Source organism: Pelobates fuscus, chromosome 6 (genome assembly GCF_036172605.1).
Source record: "Pelobates fuscus isolate aPelFus1 chromosome 6, aPelFus1.pri, whole genome shotgun sequence".
NCBI lineage: Eukaryota > Metazoa > Chordata > Amphibia > Anura > Pelobatidae > Pelobates > Pelobates fuscus.
The window spans coordinates 96,987,543-97,007,565 of NC_086322.1; the positions used below are offsets into that span (position 1 = coordinate 96,987,543).

A 20,023-nucleotide genomic window follows, 5' to 3' on the forward strand; every position below is an offset into this window, starting at 1 on the left:
CAAAACAGACTTCGACAAATGTTAACTCCTTTACAGCAAGAGGACCTTAAAAAACCCAAGAGGAAAATATAAATATATATTTATATCATAGTTTAGCAGAGATCGCTCACCTAAATCTCCACGCAAGTTGAGAAGTTCCTGAGAGAGTTCTTTGCGTTTCTTGAGAGCATCTTCACGCTGCAAGGAGAAAGAATAAAATTGTTATTGTACTCTATCTCCACCAAACATTGATTAAATAAAAATGTAGAGGAAATATTTAACAGGCTGTTGGACGTAATTAATTATTTTGGAAAAACTACTATATTTTTTCAAGTCTGCCAAGAGGTGGTGGGCATTTGGGGCATCCAGCTGACAATTAGTATTACAACAAGCCTACAGTGGCTGGAGGCGACGAGTTACAGCTTCTATTTCTTTCATATACTTTAACTGCCAACAGGTTTAGAGTTTTTGATCAGAAGCCATCGAATGTATTAAATAAAGCTACATTTTTAAGCACTTCAATATTGCTATCTTAAACAAAATACGCAAATACATACACAGCAGCGGCATTTTAGAAGCTACAAGAATGCATTTATAAAGCAATACACTATCTATTCTATGGTTATTTCTTATGCACGGTCATTCTGCAGCATTGTACAACCAGCTGAGAGGAAAAACAAAACCAAAAAGTCATTTACGGATATACGTTGGAGACATGAAAACAGGTGAGGAGACACTCCCTTAAATGAGCTTACGTGGAAAGCTTAATCAATCAGTTTATGGAACGCCTCAAAAGCTTTTGAGGTACAGATTATATATATATATATATATATATATATATATATATATATTTCCATTACCTTTCTTAAAAAGAAAACCAGACATCCAACACTAAAAAAGAACCGTAAGCCTATAGACCAATATTTAACCCTGCAAGTGCCAGACTTGCAAAGCTTAATTTTAACCTTCACGACAGACACTTAACCCTTGGAAAGAACGGAATGCTCAATCCCCTTTAGCACTAAAAATCACTCAGAAACTGTATGCCAAAACTTTTTTCTCCCTAAAAACAGATGGAAAATAAATCAAGAGTTGGATAGCCATGCACTGCTTTCTGACTTAACTGCTTAAAATCCAGAAATAAATAAAAAAAAAGGGCAAGTGTGTTCCAATACTTAATCCGACTCTTCACCAATAAAACCTGAAACATAATATCTTGCCGAGTGATTAATCTTTTTCCATTACTTAATACACACAATTGATATATACCTACTTTCTTTCGCATAAGAAAAAAAGAAAAAAGAAAACGTAAAACCATAAACTGAATGCCCTTATTCCTGTCCTTCCTTCGCACACAGCCAGGTCCTATTAAAGGACACGTTCTTATTAGTGTAATTGAATTGACAAAAGGCAATTCCTCACGGATAGCAATTCCATTACACATCTGCAGGGACTAGCCTGATAAAAAAACAAAACGTATTACAGGGGAATCTCTCGTGCAGGGAAAAGAAATGCCTTTATAAAACAAAAACAACACTACATCAACATCTCAATTTCACCGATATCCTCTCAAACAATATATCCAGAGAAAGGCAGGAATCCCACAAAATGCATACTGCAAATCCACAGGACGTTGGAAAAGGCCCGGTTTGCCATAACAATATGATCTGTCTCACCGCTTCTATTTAATATCCTGCTGAAGACACTCCTAGATGTAAACAGTAAAGGCTGATCAAGTCACCGATGCCTGCAGCGATCTTCTCTTTGCAAAAACGTCCTGTGTTGGCATTGCTCGGACTGCTGCAGCAAACTGCAATAACTCCAGTACAAAAAGAAAGAAAATAAATAAATAAAAAGATAGAATCTCTAGTTACCCGACTTGCAGCACACGGAGAATAGAGGCACACTTTGCTGTTAGAGCAGCCCATGTCAAAGCTTCAGTATTCCCAGAGGTACACAGTCCAGAGAGACACTCTGCAGCCAAGAACTGGTCTGGCCACATTTAAAGAGCAGCTGAGAGGAGTTCCATAGGACCCTGACTGGCTGCCTAATACTTCATGCTTTGCAGGTTTACTGTACTCTTTGTACTGATCCCTCCCAGCTCTCAGCACATACTGCAGTCCCAGCTCCTGGCACTAGCAGCCAGTGATTACTTCAAGCCACCACCCCTTTCAAATATGAAAAACGAGAGGCAGAGACATTAGCCTGATCGATTGCTGCTATACTCAAATATCAACTGGGATGGCTGAGAGAGAACTGACCTCACAGTTAAGTGGAGCTTAAATTTAGCACTGCATGGAGCGGCGTGTTAAACTTGCATTTCAAAGCGCTGCTAATTAAATAACCTGTCTAATACACATTTGTTTTATTACGTAGAGTAAGTGCTTAATGTACACATTTCCATCAATCACTATGTAGTTTGTTATTACAGTTTGAGAGAGTTGGGAGCATTTAACTCCAAGCAAAGGGTTAAAATGACTGCTCCGGAATCGGAAAGTAGCCCCCTGGCACACTGCTTCCATGCTGATGTACATTCCTCGTAAAGTGTTACTTATTTATGAGTTATAAAAAGTCACATACAGCATGTCTTGAGATAATGATGCATGCTTGACGTATGCAGACAAATCAACTGGAACTCTTAGATGCTGAATTTCTCATTATGCCCAGCCAGCCACTGGGCAAACCATGCCCACCACTGCTGTGTAGCACCCAATAATCTCCATCACTAGAATACATTAACCAAAAGCCGGGAGAGTCAAATGTATCTAGTATTTTTTTTATTGATAAATCACCAACATACTCTGTGGCAATGTACAATGTGTATAAAACAGTCATATAAACAATACATGGCAAGGGGACGGAATCAGAAATAAGAGGTTGGTGGGAGAACCTTGCTCGTTAGCTTCTAATATGGGGTATACCTAAATGAAAGAAAGAGGCAAAAAAAACAAACAAAAAAAACAACCACCCCTCCACCTTAATGCATGGAATGGGGGGGGAGGGGGGAGCATGCTAATGGAATTAGGACACTTGTATGCCTGACATCACCCTTTCTAAGTTTCCTTGCAATATGCTCAAGCAGTCATTTTGTACTCCGTTACAATGGGCATAATGGGAGGTGAAATGTAAACTTGAATAAATATTTGGTCCTAATTTGGAGAAGTTACACATTATCAACAACAGTATAAGTAGCACAATCTAGATCATTACATTTGCATCAAAGTAAAAAAAACAAAAACAAAACATTGGTTCAAAATGACTGTCATGGCAAGATACATACCCTGTATGTGTGTGTGCAATGTTGCACACACAGTAATATTGTAATGCAGGTATATTTGCAGCAGCGTGCCTTCTGGGAAACTACACGTGGTAAAACGCTTTCAAATTTCTTAAACAAATGCTCTCTAAAATGATCCCATTAAATGGGCTGATGTAATCAACAGCAGGAAAGTTAAACAAAAACAATCCTATCAAATCTGGTTATGACATTTAAAAAAAGAAATCCAAATTAAATATTGAGTATTTTACCATTATCAGAGCTCTAGGAGTTGTTTGAGAGAGACTCTATAGTACCTGGCTCCCACACACCTCTGTCTGTCTCTTTCAGGAATCTATTTGTACAGCGTTCATGTGCTCATGCTCTCCCCTAATGTTTTTTGTAAATCCGGCCCTCTGGGACCTTTTACTGATCTCCTAAAACATCTACATTATCTTGAAGGTTTTTTTGTTTTTGTTTTCCCAGGAGAGACCCTCTGCACACATTGCCACACTTTTAAACTTGCATCACACGTGCATCCCACGAAGCCCAGGATTCTTTACACCACTTCTATGTCTTGAGCAATGGGCAATACTTATAGCTGTACGTATAAAATTAAATAATAAAAAAAAAAAGGTGTACCGATAAAAACATGTAGGCAAAATTAAGTCTAAATCACTTATATTATTTGTAATTCACTAATGTTGATGCCCAAAATAATTATTATTCATTGCTCATATGCATAGATTAACTGCTCCACCCCAAATGAAAGGAATGTTATGGGAGTTTACTATATGATTCAGAATACATTTAAGAGAGAATGCTGGTGGTACCCTTTTATAATAGATCACTTGTAAAAAGCCCATGAGCCATTCCTTTTAAAGGTGATACCAACAGGGACTCCATTTTAAACACTAACTCAACAAACTAGCTTTTGCTCCCACCAAAAGGGCAGCTCGAATGGAAACAGGTCTAAACATGTGTAACTATGCCCAAGCCTTATAGTTTAAAGCTTTGTATCAGATTGCGGGAAAAAAAACAAAACCTCCAAACCATCCATTGCTGCATGGAGACCTCCAAACCTCATTGTGGAATTTGATAAATCACACAGACACAGGGAAAGAATGCATAAGGATCTGCATAAACACACAACTATTTTACCGAATGCCCTGGTTTCCCCCAGTGATCCAGGTTTGGCATTGAAGATAGTAGGTGGTATGCTAGAAACAAACGAAGAGCATCCTTAGGAGTAATTGTTTTCTTTTTAAAGTAAATCACTTTCTCAACATTTCAAGTGTTCAAAAGTTATACAAGTTTTTATTTTTACATAAGACAACATACTTCAACTGCTATTCAAATGTAGGAAGTGAAAAACACATCAGATATACAGAACAAGTTGGTTATAGGGACATTCCAGCGCCTTAAAGCAACGGCAGGCCTATATTTTATAAACGTGTGATTTTAAGAAAAATCTCAACTTTTAAAAAATGACCTTAGTAATGCCTCCTGGCTGTATCACTTCCAGGGATTACTGCCACAACAGCTTTGAAATACCAAAGCACTGAGTGCTTCTCAGAGGAGCACTGGATGCACTGGTTCTCTGAGTAGTATACTGGTGGCTGGAGGCAATTGGCAAGCATGTACCCTATATCCCCAATGCTTCTCTATGAGAACTGTTGGATTGGACATCAATAATTAAAGGAACACTATAGAGTCAGCAGCACAAACATGTATTCCTGACCCTGTAGTGTTTAACTGACCATTTAGGTGGCTTGCCCTTTTTACAGTGCCGCTGTAAAGCGTCTCCATGCAGAGCGCGGGGACGCTGAAGGTCAGGTATGCTTTTTCGGCAGCACTGACCCAAGAAGCACCTCCAGTGGACATCTAAGGAGTGGCCACTTGGAGGTGTCCATAGAGGCAATGTAAACACTGCATGAAAAAGCCTGAAGGGAACGATTATACTCACCAGAACAACTACATTAAGCTGTAGTTGTTCTGGTGACTTGTGTCCCTTTAAGATTTTAACCGGGCAGAGAGCAGAGACTGTCTTGGAGCTGGGGGAAAAAAAAAAAAAAGTGAGCGTTGATTGGTTTTAAAATAAATTTGAATATCTAAAGGTTCTGCATGTTTCAGATCCTGAACAGAAATCCCTTGGCATGTTCTCTCAGAATTTCTATACAATGATAATACCATGTACTAGAAAATGCATAATGGACGCGTCATTCTGTGACATTGATAAATAAGGATTACTGGGTTTTGAATGCAGATTGCACTGAAGACAGTTAAATGCTGTACCTGCATGCATTGCTCTGGAACTTTAGGACATACAACAAAACGTGGCTTATCTAAGGCTCTCTGTCGGTTTAATTTTCAATGTATTACATATAGGAGAAAATGTAACATAATATTGCAAACTTGGTTCACCTTACAATTACGATCATAAGTTGGCTTTATATTAATACCAAAAATAAAATATTGGACCAGCCATTTTGAGAATGTCAAGTTTAGCAATCACCACATTACTTGTAAAAAACAAAATTATTGCAATTTATATTACACCAGCCTATTATGCTACACATTACAATATCACAATATTGATGTTCATTATATTGTTTTAGAAAGCAGCATTACTTTCACAAATCTCAAACTGTATTCTTAACTGAAGGCAGCACACAATCTGTTTTACAAAAGACCCGGTTTAAAGGATTTAACCTTTTAAAACAAGTTAAGTATTCCTGAAACACTATTTTCAGTATGGTTTGCCAAGGATTTGAAGTGGTTATACATGTGTAAAGAAGACCGGGATATGCTAGATAAGAAACATTGATACCTTCAGTGTCTCAGCACTGTATAAACACTGATAAGTGATTTTAATCACAAATTTCAACACAACAAGGGTAAGATTAAAGAGCCATTATAAGAGACAGTACAGGAATACAAGGACAGCTTCAACCTTTATTGTTTTAATACTTGTCCAAAAAATGCAGGATTGTTTGACAGCACTCAACATCAGTTTATATACCAAGAATTGTGCATGGTATGGTCTTAAAGCTTTGTTTGTAGTCCTTCAAAGCTCATGGATGAGATACCTGGGCTAGACTGCTTAATGAAATAGCTTGAATACTTTATATAAATAACAAATGTAAAACAAACCTTCTAGGCAGGTGTCATTACGGGTTTTTAGGATAGAAGTGTGCATACCTCTAAACTGTACAGGACAGTCCAAAATTTCTGTCCTACCTTTCCAGGTTTGTACGCATGTGTTTAACATCTGGGGAATTTAAGGAATGGTCCCTAATCAACACAATGTGAATCCATCTTTAGGATCACTCTCACTGTACAGACTAATCTACAGGGCATTCAGCCTATACCAGAACACATGAAGAGCCCTGATAGAAGTTTGGCAGAGGGCCTGTCAATCAGCCTGGATGTGCATACCACCAGGCTTACCTGACCTTTCACTAGTGACCCAGCCACTCTTTGGAGTGGACCAGCTCTTCTAGACCATGCTTGCAGTTCAGCAAACCTCCCATGCAGTATTCATACCTCCCACTACTGTATTTAGTATGTGTTGAACATAAACCTAATTTAGCAAATTAAGGACACCCAAAATGGACTTAATGCAATTTTTATGCACCTAGAAGCAAGGGGCTGACATTTTTGTGAAATAATTGTAAGCAGCTCGTCAAAATACAGATGACTCCATGCATCACTAAACAAAACTCCTCAGATGGAGGTGTCACAGTGAAGATTTTACCCACGTAAATGTGATTATGCATCGCAAAGCAAAGAGTATTGTGTAAATGGCGTATTTTGCTCCATACTAAATACTTTTATTCCTTTGGGTCTGCCAGATTGACATAGGGAGCTAAAGGAGCAGCACACACAGCCCCCCAGCACTGTAAATTCTACAATAAACTGTGGTGGTAATTATGTTTGGAGTATCCAAGTAATGGCTTAGTTACAAAACTAAAAACTGTGGTGAAAAAAACCCCAAACAAAAACAAAATGTTAAAAGTAAGATAAAATACTAATGTTGGGGCGGAGTCAAGCCACAGAACTGAGCAGTCACATGTCGTCCGAGCTCCGAGCTGAACCAAGCCTTCAAGACCTCAAAAGGGGCTAAAATTACCCACAATACCCAACAAACTAACCCAACACTTGTCCTTCATAAAATGGGAAGGAAAAATAAAAAACCCAAGGCCAGAAAAACCAAACCTGGGCATGAATATCGGAGATTTGTGGCATTAGGCCAGGAGCAGAATGGAACCCAAAATTGCAGACTGCTCAGACGTGGACACGGACATCCCAGAGGATTTCTCACTGGGAACGACAGAGGGGAGTACAATGGAGCGGGGAGTAACCATCCCCACCATCTCTCACCCAGACTCATCCGGAAACGACTGGGATCATGAGGGAGCTACTGGCGGACCTCCGATAACTCTCCAGACCGACATGGCCCAGCTTCGACAGGACCTACAGGGCCTAACGAGCCGCATGGGCGCCATCGAACAGGACACCCGCCAAAATGCCCAGAGCACGGCCCAACTACAAAGAGTGGTGAAAGAACTGCAGACCCAACAAGCAAAAATTGACTAGAGGTTCGCGGTTGCGGAAAATCAGAGGCGCCGATTAAACCTCAAAATCAGAGGTATCACGGAGGAAACACCAGAGAAGGAGCTGCCACACCTGATGCGGCGAATCCTCACAGCACTGCTACCCCCCAAGCAGGCAAAGCAGATAAACCTTAAGGGAATGTTTCGCCTACCAAAGCAGACTAAAGTGCCGACCTCAGCAACAAGAGACCTCCTGGTGAGATTTCAAAGCAGCAGAGACAGGGCAGCTATTATGAGTGCTGTCAGGAAACCACTCACCGTATCACTTTGAGGGCATGCAGCTATCATTCTATACAGACCTTTCTGGGTTCACCATGATGTGGAGGAGATGGCTGCAGACTTTCACGTCCCTGCTCCGCTCCAAGGGCATCCCATATCGATGGAAGCTGCTACACACACTAGAAATCCAACAAGGCACCACGATACACAACGTCCGAGACCTCCGGGAAACAACTCCCCTGTTACCTGCACTAGGTCTGTCGGACGAGGCTCTGGCCACAGTACGCCCGCACACCGCAACAGTTCCTACCCACACTTGGAACCCCGAAATAGCGCTTCCCTTCGTGCCCCGGGCGACGCAACCAGAGGCATATGCCACAGCCACCACCTGAGGGACCGTTAAAAGCCGTCAGAGACCGGCGTGAACCATCCTACCAGGACTGGTCCCTAAACCCTCAATGGACGTTCAGAAGTTCACAGAAGTTATGTAAGGTTTCGTTATTATTTTCTTTTATTATATCCAGTTATTCCCACTGGGCGCAGCTAACACCAAGATGGAAAATAAACTACCGATATAAGTTGTTGTTTATGTTGCTGGGACGCTTTCTATCGCCCCAGCGTTATTGCCAGAGACAACTCTTCCTCGATAACAAATACGTGCTCTCACATCCATTAGCAGGGTCCCTGGACAGCCGGCTACGGGCCAACCCCATGCCAAATAGCCTGACTGTCTGGAAACACCTTCCTAAGAGCGCAATCTTAAACGTAACCTTTTATATCTTATACCTAACAAACCTAAAATGTTTATTATATAATATAAACTACTAATCTCGCATAGCCTGCTAACCATGATAGCACACTCCCCACGTACTACACACTACTGATGTCCCATAGCCCATCAAACTCATGCTCTATAGAGGTTACTGTAAAGCATAAATTAACCTAGCTTAGACGAGCTACACTATACCTGATCTAATGTGCTGAAACAACATAGCCCGGGACAACCATTGCTATGACATTTCAACCAAGCTAACGTTCATTTTATGTCTACCTGTTCAGTAGATTTCTTAAATAATGCCTTACCATATGGGTACTGCCTACCACCAGCACACGACAGAAGCAACTCAGCACGGCTGCCATAACAAGACCCAAACAACAGCAAATATATTTTAAACTCTTTCCCCTCCCCCCGTCTGCCTTAAGCGAACACAGGACGAAGTTGAAAACAACGGAGACACAGACGGGTATAACCCAATAGCTAAGTAAACACATCAACAGCCAAAGAGACTTACAAATCATAATAGCGACAGGGGAAGCAAGAGGCCAGCTCATTGACCCACGAAGCAGTCTAGCAGTCCACAGCCATACTTAAGACATAGCACACACTAGACGTGCACACTAGACTGACACCCATCAACATCAGAACCTACTCAATTGTATATCAATAACACATAAAATATTAGCTGACCGGATACACCAGCGATGATACCTTAAGTTAAATACCAGAGTTAGCGATTTAACCTTCTACTGTTTGCTACTTAAACTAACCTTAAATATTGTGCCACACCTGTCTGATACCTATATGTCCAAATGTTTACAATACGGTGGAGGACTGCCTTTGGGGTACCTCACAACCATCTGTTATAAGCTTCTGCACTACAAAAATAAAGAATTAATGTTGTGGGATTCTTGGCTTTATTTTCCCAACGTAATATCCATTACTTTAAAATGCAAAGTTTTGTTTATGGGTAAAATGCTTTATGCTAACACAAGAGACTGAGGATGATGAAGTCATTGGAGCATTGTCTGCTTCAGTACCAGAAGAGATAAGTATGATGTCACATAGCTGTGATAATGATAAAGCAAAGAAATGACATCATCTGAGTTTTAACAGACCACTTCAAACAGCCGATCTGTAATTCTTTCTGAATCCCCATATGCTTGTTTATTTTTAAAGACTTGAAACGTTGTCTTATAGTAATGTTAATACAATTAGGTTTCCACAAAGCCTCTTGTATGGTTTTGTTTTTGTTTGTTTTTATTTAAAAGAGAAAATTTTGTCATAAATCAAATAATTTGATATTTAGCGGGGAGTTAAGGATTGTTCAAAAAGTGTTTATTCTGGGAGTTCTGTTGAGAAAAAGTTAGTAGGTGAGGCTTGTACAGAAAAAAAGTCATATTTTGAATGTATATAAATAATCATTAAAAAAACCACACATACATATATACGCATCCACATAATTACCAACATTTCCACAACAACTTAAAATATTACATTTCATTAGATGCAGAACTGGTCTCTGCAGCCAATATGTAACCAAGCAGTGTCCAATCAAAATCTCCTAATAAAGAAACATTAAAGGGACAGAGTAGGCACTATAACCATTTCATCTCATTGAACGTTATATAGTGCTTGAGTCCTCTGGCACTGTAGTTTACTAAATGTAGTAAATGAGTACTTTATAAACACCAGTAATAAATAATGAGAGTTTTCCACTTCAGTTTAGATGTAAGCAGACGGGGCAGGTCTTGGTGCCCAGGTGTCACATAGTCCAGAGTTTCCAAGCTATGATTTTAGAATGTCATTCTGTTTTAACAAAATACTTTTGGATCTTCTGTTGCTGTACCCTGTCTTATGCGCACTGTTCAAATTGTTGGGGCACAATGTCAGCCAGAGTAGCAAGTTTGTGGGAAAGAGTGTGGGGACAAAACAAAAACACAACAGCTCAAATATGCCAAACCAATCATTTTTAGGAAATTAAAAGAAGACTATATTTTTTAAACCGAGTTTGTCCCTTTATTTGCCATAGAAGGACAAAGACCTATGCAGTCTACCTTAACACCACAAGACAGAAGGCTTTAAAATTGTGTTTTGTTTGGAAACCACATATTTCTAACTATAAAAGACTTACCCTTGTAGAACACTACCTCTGTAGATAACACTACTTCCATAGCTAATGCTACCTCTCACAATTCTTGCACGATTCCTCAGGATTTATTATGCTTTTTGATGTTCACAACAAAGGAATTGCAGATATATTTTAGCCAATCGCTAGTCTTCCATTCATTTTGGAAACATTAGTTAAAATGCTAGCATGTATAATAGCCAGTGCTTCCCCAGACAATGAAAAAGAGTGAAAAACTGATGTATGGATACATTTTCCATAAACATTCACTTGAAATACTTGAAAGGGTGGGAGATAAATTGGTCGACAACTTCCATTCCTTTGTACAAACACATCTTCCATGGAAATCAGATGCTGGATATAGCAGCATATAATCACACGTTTAACAGACTCCATGGACCCCCTTAAAAACAGCCATCTGATTGGCCAAACAATCGAGGCTCTAGTCTGATAAACGGGGCGGTCACTTTGCCCACACTGCTATCTTCATAGCACGGAGTAATTACAGTACTGTGGAAGCTGGCTGAACACTTTTTCTATACCTATATATAGATCATTTCTTTATACCATAGCACAGAATAGTTTATCCAGCATATTGTAGCCTGATTGGGATGTTTAGTCTAGTATAGGTGCCCTTGAAGGCATGTGCAGGGACATATTCTTAGGAACTCTCTCTCTCCTGCATTGTCTCTCCCTGCTGTTATTTACTATTCTTTATCCTGCAAATTCGACTTCTGATTCTGATACAAACGGATACTAACTTGACACTGTGTGTATTTGGATCCTTACCGTTTGTTTTATGTAGAAACTGCAAGTCTTTGTTTCTCTGCTACTACCATTAGCATTACACCATACATGTATTTATGGCAGAATATGTGTTCCAGGCCTTTCACTATTATTCCCGGATTTTATACCCTTTGTTAAATGTTATATATTTATTTATGTTTCTAGGCTGCCTTTCCTTTTTTCTAATAGACTCCACTGAATCACTTGGGGATGCTGTTGGGAGCAGGATTTATATGTGCATTCTGGTATTTCAGGTGCCTGGAGTGAGTGACCCTTTCAAACCTTAGTTGACTGTATTGGGTCATACTGCTATTTTGCATTTAGTTTTTAGTGTGTGCCACACATTGGAGCCTTCCCATCAGTGAGTGACGCCTTCAATGTTTTGTGTTCTATGCTTTTGCTCCTTAAGGCTTGTTTAAACAGATACACCACTATATAAATAAGACTTTCACTGTACCAGGAAACACACACCTATTAGCCAAATATCTCTTGTTTGTTAAAATGTATTTAATCTAATATTCTAGCAGATGTTTAACAAAACAAGGCAAGCTCGTTCACAGTGTATATTGCAGGCCCCGTCACCAAAACCATATTTACACTGCAATGGGGAATATGCTGGCGCTATACAAATTCTAGAATAAAATATAACACTTTAAACGTTTAACCAATGGTACATTACGTTTTAAACATTCTTTTGTGCACACTTTTGACCAAATCAGTTATTCAGCACCAGGCAGTTCAAATAAGCATTTCCTCTTGGCATGCTGGGAGCTTATCAGCTCGAATAAATCCTTAGAGTAGTCTGCTGAATTCCCGTACTAGGCACTTGTTTATAAACTATAGGTGGTTATGGCTCCTCCACACTAAATAAGTTAAATTTTTATTATCAAGAAAATGTTGACACATGCCTAGACTAGGCAACCTTTTAGTAGTACTGTGCCAAAACAAGATCTTGAAGTCCCTTGGCGTGCCAGTCCTATTTATTATATGTTTCAGTTTTCTGCTTGTGTTTATTGGTGCTGCAGTTGCTTTGTAGTGTTGTATTTGTGCGTATGTTGGCTGTTATGTTGTATATGTTCATGAGTAGTTTGTGGTATTGTGTATGATACCAGTGTATGAGGGCTGCTTGTGTAATAGTGTGTGTGGATGAAGTCAGTGTGTGTATGTGTGAGGCTGCTTGTGGTATTGCATTTGAAAGACTGTTTGTGGAGTTGTGTGTCTATATGTGGTTAGTCAGTGGGGACTGTGTGCGTGTTGTTTATATTATGTGTATGAGGAAGAGGCTTATTCTGTGGCTCTTTGTACATCTAGTAGTGAGTGTAGTTGGCTTCCCGGGGGTCCAGTGTGGACTGGGATGGCCAGGTACAGGTCAAGAGCAGGAGCCACTTGGTTTTACATGAAGCTGCCTGACAACTATGGCATTTGTAGTATAACTATCTGAAAGCCGCTTGCTTTAGGTTTTCTTGCGGTTTCCAAAACTGGTGTTCTAAAGAGCTGTGGTCAGCAGGAGAAATTGAAATCACTAATCACTTGGGTTTTTAACCCAAGAAACTACTTTAAGGAACAGATGGTCTTCTTTAGAAGTATCCAGCGAAAGAGCTGTTCTCTGTTCAATCATCTTCACCCAGCACTGTTGTGCAATATTATACACAAACAACACACACAAAAAAAGGGGGCGATGCAAACATTTCCTGTCCAAGAGCGATTAAGTACTTAAATCCCTGCACTGTGTAATGGAATAAATCACGATGTGGCATTAAAAGCTACATTCCTGCTGTTCCCAGGGAGCCCCATGTATCCCCTCTGTCATCTGGGGCCACAGTTTGTGCTGGGCAGCTGGCATAGTGCAGTAGCGATCTTGGTCAGCAGTGGGGCATGCAGAGAGACCTTCTACCTACTCTATGGAGGGAGCGCTAAGAATTCATGCGCAGTCACAAGGATTTATCGCTCACTTTGAGTGTGGCACACAGCCAATCTGTCAAAGTGAGCTCTGCACTGATTACAGTGTGATGGCAGATACAACATGCAGGTAGTGCAGCATGAAAGGGAGATTTTGAGCTCGCGCTACAATCACATAGTACAGAGTGAGCTGGGAAACAACAGCCAGCAGAGGAGATCCCCAAGGTGAATTATTGACAAGCATACATGTTGGGTACCACTGTACTCAAGAACAGAGGCAGAATACTAATATGGGATCTTTACAGTAGTAGAACACATGTGGTCTGAATTTCCTTAAAATAAAATGTACCATACACAAAATCAAATCTAAACTAGTAGCTTTATCCAATACTTGTGATAAAACGAATAAATGAAAAGTGTCAAAATGTTCTTACTTAAATAGCCTGGGGGACATTATACAATCGTTTTTTTACTATGACTTCTATTAAAGCTGTAATCCCAGCATGCCAAGGTGTTAGCTTCTTTGCAATGTTTGGTTTAGAATTTTTAAAAATGTACTGAAATCCTATGCATATTAAGTATGCATTTTAACCATCAGGGCAAATGAGTGCATGTAACTTAAAGGATCACTATAGTGTCAGGAAAACAAAGCGGTTTTCCTGACACTATGGTACCCTGAGGGTGCCACGGCGCTGAATGGGTTAAAACCCCTTCAGTTACTCTAATCCAGCGCCAGGCTCCCTCGGCGCTGGTGACCTCTCCTCCCCGTCCAACGACAGTGGAGAATTTCTCAATGCTTTTCTATGGACGCTCTGCGCCATGGGTGCGGAATTCGCATCCCGCGTCGCAGATGCGCCTCTAGTGGCTGTCCGGAAGACAGCCACTAGAGGCTGGATTAACCCCAAATGTAAACCTGCTATGTTTACATCTGAAGGGTTAAAACCTTAGGGACATTGCACCCAGACCACTTCATTGAGCTGAAGTGATCTAGGTGACTATAGTGTCCTTTTAAGTTTGTTTTCTTTAGTTGTACTTGTGCAGAATTTAAATGCAAAACTTAAACATATTAAAATCTTAATATGCTACACTATTGGATTCCTTTTTTTGTATACAATTGTATTCTGAAGCTACAGAGGATACTTATCAGCTTTATATTCAAGCAGGAATTGTACTGCTTTATGCTGTACCAATTTGAGTTTATATAACCCTCCAACACATGTGAGTGTCCTTGTTTTTCCCCCTATTGACTTGTTGATTTTAGTTCCTCAACATAGAGCACTAGCGGTGCTTTAATCTGTGTTCTTCCCTTTCATTTTAAACTGAGGATCCACATATTTAAAGGAATGCAACAAAGATGTATTCCTGGCACGAAAGTGACCCTCTGCTGCCCTCATTGAAAGTGTTAAAAAAACCCTTTCATTCACTTGCCCAATTCCAGTGCAGAGATCCCTTGGGCAGTCCCTTGACCGCTGGCATCAGCGCAGGTGGGGAGAGGGCGAGGACCTAATGTGTAACTAGCAAGCTGGGCATGCAAAGTACGAGGACGTCCAGAGTCAAACTCCAGGAAATGCCTCAAGTGGTTGTCTGGTAAACAGCCACTGGAGGCAATCTTAATCTTGTTTAATGTTATACATTGCAGGATTAAGAGGACAAGGACACTGCACCCAGACCACTTCAAAGATTGGAATTTCTCTGGGTGCCTATAGTGTACCTTTGAGGACACCTATCAAAAGATAACATATCTTCAGATGTTCTAAAGGTGTTCGCTCCAGAAGAACATTTGAGGTTTGTGATTTATTGTTCTCTGGCACAGCTTTTGTATTTCGCCCTACTAAGTCCGTAAATGTTTTTTTTTAGCATGCATAAAGATATTTTTTTCTTCTTCCATTGCTTTATTTAAATAGTGTTATCGCTGATTGAGGATCATCAGAAACTATTCACAACATCTGCAACACCAAGGTTAGCCATCAGCTGTGTTCTATGTTGTCAACCAAATATAGTAGTGATTGATCATTTGAATTGGATTGCGGTGGAATGAGACGTACTTAGGGCAAATCATTAGTGAAAGTGCACTTTATATTTTACGGTAAAAGAGATGCTAAACAATTCTGGTAAAAACAGGCGAGTACTTCTAAAGGATTACTACCGGGCTACCGCTTTTAAAATGAACAATTTAAGTGGTCACCAATACTATCATTATTTGCACTGTGAGAAAAAAAAAAAAGCAGACCGTTAACAAAATATTTCAATAACCAAGTAAAATGAATAGATTCAAACGATGGTTTTTAACATATTACACAAATATTTACAGACTTTGTAAGAATACAGCATAATCCACAACATTTTGAACAGTAGTCCATTTAAAGTCAAGTTCTGATATTTTAAAGCAGTTTAGAATGCACATTACCTGATTTATCACCTGCTGAATGACCACAGTCAGAGCTTCAAACCTTTGGTTGCTGCTGGTCAGTAGGTTTTTCAGCTGTTTTATGACCCCTCTCTGCTGCTCACAGACTGCTTTGCATTCTGTTAACTCATTAGCCTTTGTGTCAACTGGTGGGGTCTGGGCGTGAGCGACTGGCCCTCTTGGACTGGTCTTCTGTTTACCCTTTTCAACTAGAAAAAAAAAATAGAAACTTTGTAAAGCTTCCACACCCGGAGACAGATTCCAGACATAATGATGTAAAATAAACAATATAATATATAACTTTTAAAATGAGAAGGGGGAAGGTATAAAATAATTCACACGTAACATTGAACCAGTGCCATTTTCCTCCAACTGACTGTTCTTAGTGTTGGGAGGGGGGGGGGGGGGGAAAGAGAGGAGGAAGGGACTTTGACAGTAATGCATGTAAAAAAAAATTATATTGGATATGAACACAAGAAACAAAAATAGATATTTGTCGGATACAAGAAATTACTGTACACTGTTTTTGGCCCATTTATTATTATTATTATTATTGCCATTTATATAGCGGCAACAGATTCTGTAGCGCTTTACAATATTATGAGAGGGGATTTAACTATAAATAGGACAATTACAAATAAACTTACAGGAACAATAGGTTGAAGAGGACCCTGCTCGATCGAGCTTACATTCTATAGGAGGTGGGGTGTAAAACACATTAGAACAGGAATTTGCAATCAAATAAGGTGGGCTGCCCTTTAGGAGAGAGCAAGAGACAGGTATGTGAGGTAGGGGTTAGTCTTGGAGGCCATAAGCTTTCCTAAAGAGATGGTTTTAAGGCACTTCTTAAAATATGCAAGACTAGGGGAGAGTCTGATGGCGGTAGGCAGGCTATGCCATAGGAAGGGAGCCGCCCGCGAGAAGTCCTGCAAGCGTGAGTTGGCTGTACGGGTGCGGATAACGGACCGGAGGTGGTCACGGGCAGAGCGGAGAAGGGACATACCTATGGATTTGTGAGGAGATATAAGAGGGGCTAGAGTTGTTCAGTGCTTTATAGGTGTGAGTTAGTACCTTGAATTGACTCCTATAGCATACAGGAAGCCAATGTAAGGACTGGCAGAGGGGTGAGGTGTGAGAGAAACGACTAAAGAGGAAAATCAATCTAGCAGCAGCGTTCATTACGGACTGTAGGGACTGTAGGGGTGCAGTACGGCTTTTGGGAAGACCAATCAGGAGAGGGTTACAATAATCACTGCGGGAAATTACTAGAGCATGGACAAGCTCCTTGGTAGTATCTGGTGCAAGAAAAGGGCGGATGCGGGCTATTTAAATTCAGATGTTGAAAGTTATTAACAAATAAGTCACATAAATGGGCTAGTCATTTTGTATTATACAAGTTTTAGAGCCGAGCACATGAAATTAAGGCAAGCAAGCCTTCAGAATACAGGAATGCTGGTTTCGTTAGAGGGACACTGCAGACACTAAATCACTTTAGCTTAAAAAGCTTTTTGTGTAAAGAGTATGTCATTTTTTTCACATTTTGGAATAAGTGCAGATTTCAATAGAAATCTAAACTTTTAGAAATTATACCGGTAACCTCCTTCCCCCCGACTTTTCAAGCAGACAACAGGTAATGTTACTTCCTGGTTTGGTGAGCTTAGCGGCACTGAACTCTATGAGGCAGCAATTGCCCAGAGAACCTGCCTTGGAAATAATACTCCTTGAGCTTCATTTGTAAGTCTGTGATTGGACAGTCAAAGTCTGGGCAGGGTTAGAAGTGGAGGGCTTGCAAAGAAAACAGACAAGAGAAGAGAACTGCAGGCTTTGCAAGTTATTTTTTGTATAGAACTTCAATGATAAAATGCATATTTAAATGCATGCAAGCTTTCTTGTCTACTAGTGATTTTTATTTATTTTGTATTTTGGTACTGGAGTGTTCCTTTAAATAGAATGAACCTGACATCATATTGTGCTCAGCCTGTTTAGAGACCAATCCCCATCTAATTTTCTTTTTACACGCAGAACACATTGTTAGCTGAGGTTTATCTTGAGGAACATAAAACCGGTTCAAGTAATAACAGCCAGCGAATCAGCCCTAAAAGCAAACAACTCAAGAAATGATTTCTCATAAATTTAAGCTCCACGGCACTTTGCAAGCCAAGAAAGTCATTAATACAATAGCCATCGTCATTCAAAAAAAAAAAAAAAAAGTTAAATGGAAGTGCCAGCTGCTTAATACACAGGGTTTCAATGAATAAATAAAATACGGTAAGTGAAATTAATCATCACATACAATATTAGACAGAAGATGTCACTTTGAATATTACACAAAACCTCAACATTGCTTATTTACTCTCTGAGAAAGACAAGCCAGCTTGGCAAAAAGTTGCACTTAAATAGTTCATTAAGCAGTCATGGCTGGCAGTGAGGTCTGGACTGACAAGCATGTAGGACCAAAAGTCACTTGTATGGCCACTGGCTAATGTCCACCAATCTAGATAGCCCTATCATCTAGGCCACAAGTGCAAAATAAAAGTTGAAACCTACCTAATGGGATAGGCTGGGAGCTAACAGTCTACATTAGAATATTTAGAATAAACAAATGTTCACATGCCCAGTCTTTAAATTTTTTTTTATATTTTATCCACCCATCTTATTTATGCAATTAGATGGTAAGCTCATTTGAACAGGGTCATCAACCGATTGTTCCTGTAACATTTTGTGCTCGTCACATTTATTGTTTAATTTCACCTTCTTATATTGTAAAGTGCTGCGGTATATGTTGGCACTATATAAATGCCAAAAATAAATAAATAAATGTATTCATCCTAGAGTTTCCAGCTACTGGCAATTACATACCAAATATCTTAATACCTTGCTCTCATACTAATCTGTTCCTTACAAATCCTAAACCAGCATTGAACTTTATTTACAGCAATATGGTCACTAACAGGGTGGGACATTCCATGTTACACTAAACAAATACATCACCTGGATTACAGAAGGCTTGCGTATTTTATTTAATTACCTTGCTCAGGCCTACAATTAAAAGGATTATACAGCCCAGTTCTATAGAAAGAACTCTGGTAATACATGCAGTAACACTATCATTCTAATGCAGGCATGATCGAGCCTTGAAATCAGAGTGACGCCTGAGTTACAGAGACACACACAGCAGGAACCCATTATTGCCGGACGTTACATGGCAGCTCTGCTTTATATCTTGACAGTCTGCTGCCCCCTTGAGATACGTTTTGTTCATTTACTTTCAACCAATCTAGGCAGGAAATTCTGAGCATGCTACGTGTGGAGTCTCACCAGTTCTAAACAATTGTACTATGTACGTAAATACATTAAAGTCACACTAAACACAGACACTAAAGCACCTTGGACTTTTCTAGGCTTCCAGTTGATGCAGCCTGTACTGTATTTTGTTATAATAGACATAATTTGGATATCTTTTGAAATGGCTCAAATAAACTATACTTATATAACTGGAGTAAAATGTTACTCTTATCTAAATAAATGCGCAGTCAACTAAATCTCTAGCTTAAAGGGACACTATAGTCACCAGAACCTCTACAGCTTAATGTAGTGGTTATGGTGTCTATAGCCTATCCCTGCAGGCTGAGCATTATGAATGCTGCCTTTTCAGAGAAAAGGTAGTATTTACGCTGATGCCTATTTATTTATTTTTTTTAAAGCGCCAACATATTCCACTTTTCTGTACAATTGGGGAAAAAGACTACACAATAAGAACAGACCAATACAAAAGTTAGAGGGCCGTTACCATAGCATGTGATGGGAATGAGGAGGTGATTGACTGTGGTTTCAAACAGCTGGAAGAGCATGCTATAAAGTTAAAAGGAACCAGGGTGGGTTGGTAGAGCTGCTAGGAGTGGAAAGAGGGGGGGGGGGGAAAAGGTGCTGATTTGTACAGCATGGCATTATGCCA

At 39.8% G+C, this 20,023-nt stretch overlaps 1 protein-coding gene across 5 annotated transcripts in view; it reads right to left on the bottom strand.

Annotated features, from left to right (window-relative positions):
* Positions 1-20,023, bottom strand: part of MTUS1 (microtubule associated scaffold protein 1) — a 231,479-nt gene that overhangs the window by 41,366 nt on the left and 170,090 nt on the right. For all 5 annotated transcript variants that reach the window (XM_063458077.1, XM_063458076.1, XM_063458075.1 and 2 more), the window contains 2 exons: positions 16,069-16,277; positions 111-177 (listed from right to left, as the gene is read on the bottom strand). In XM_063458077.1, coding sequence (XP_063314147.1) covers positions 111-177; positions 16,069-16,277 — 276 coding nt within the window. The remainder of the gene's footprint in view (positions 1-110; positions 178-16,068; positions 16,278-20,023) is intronic.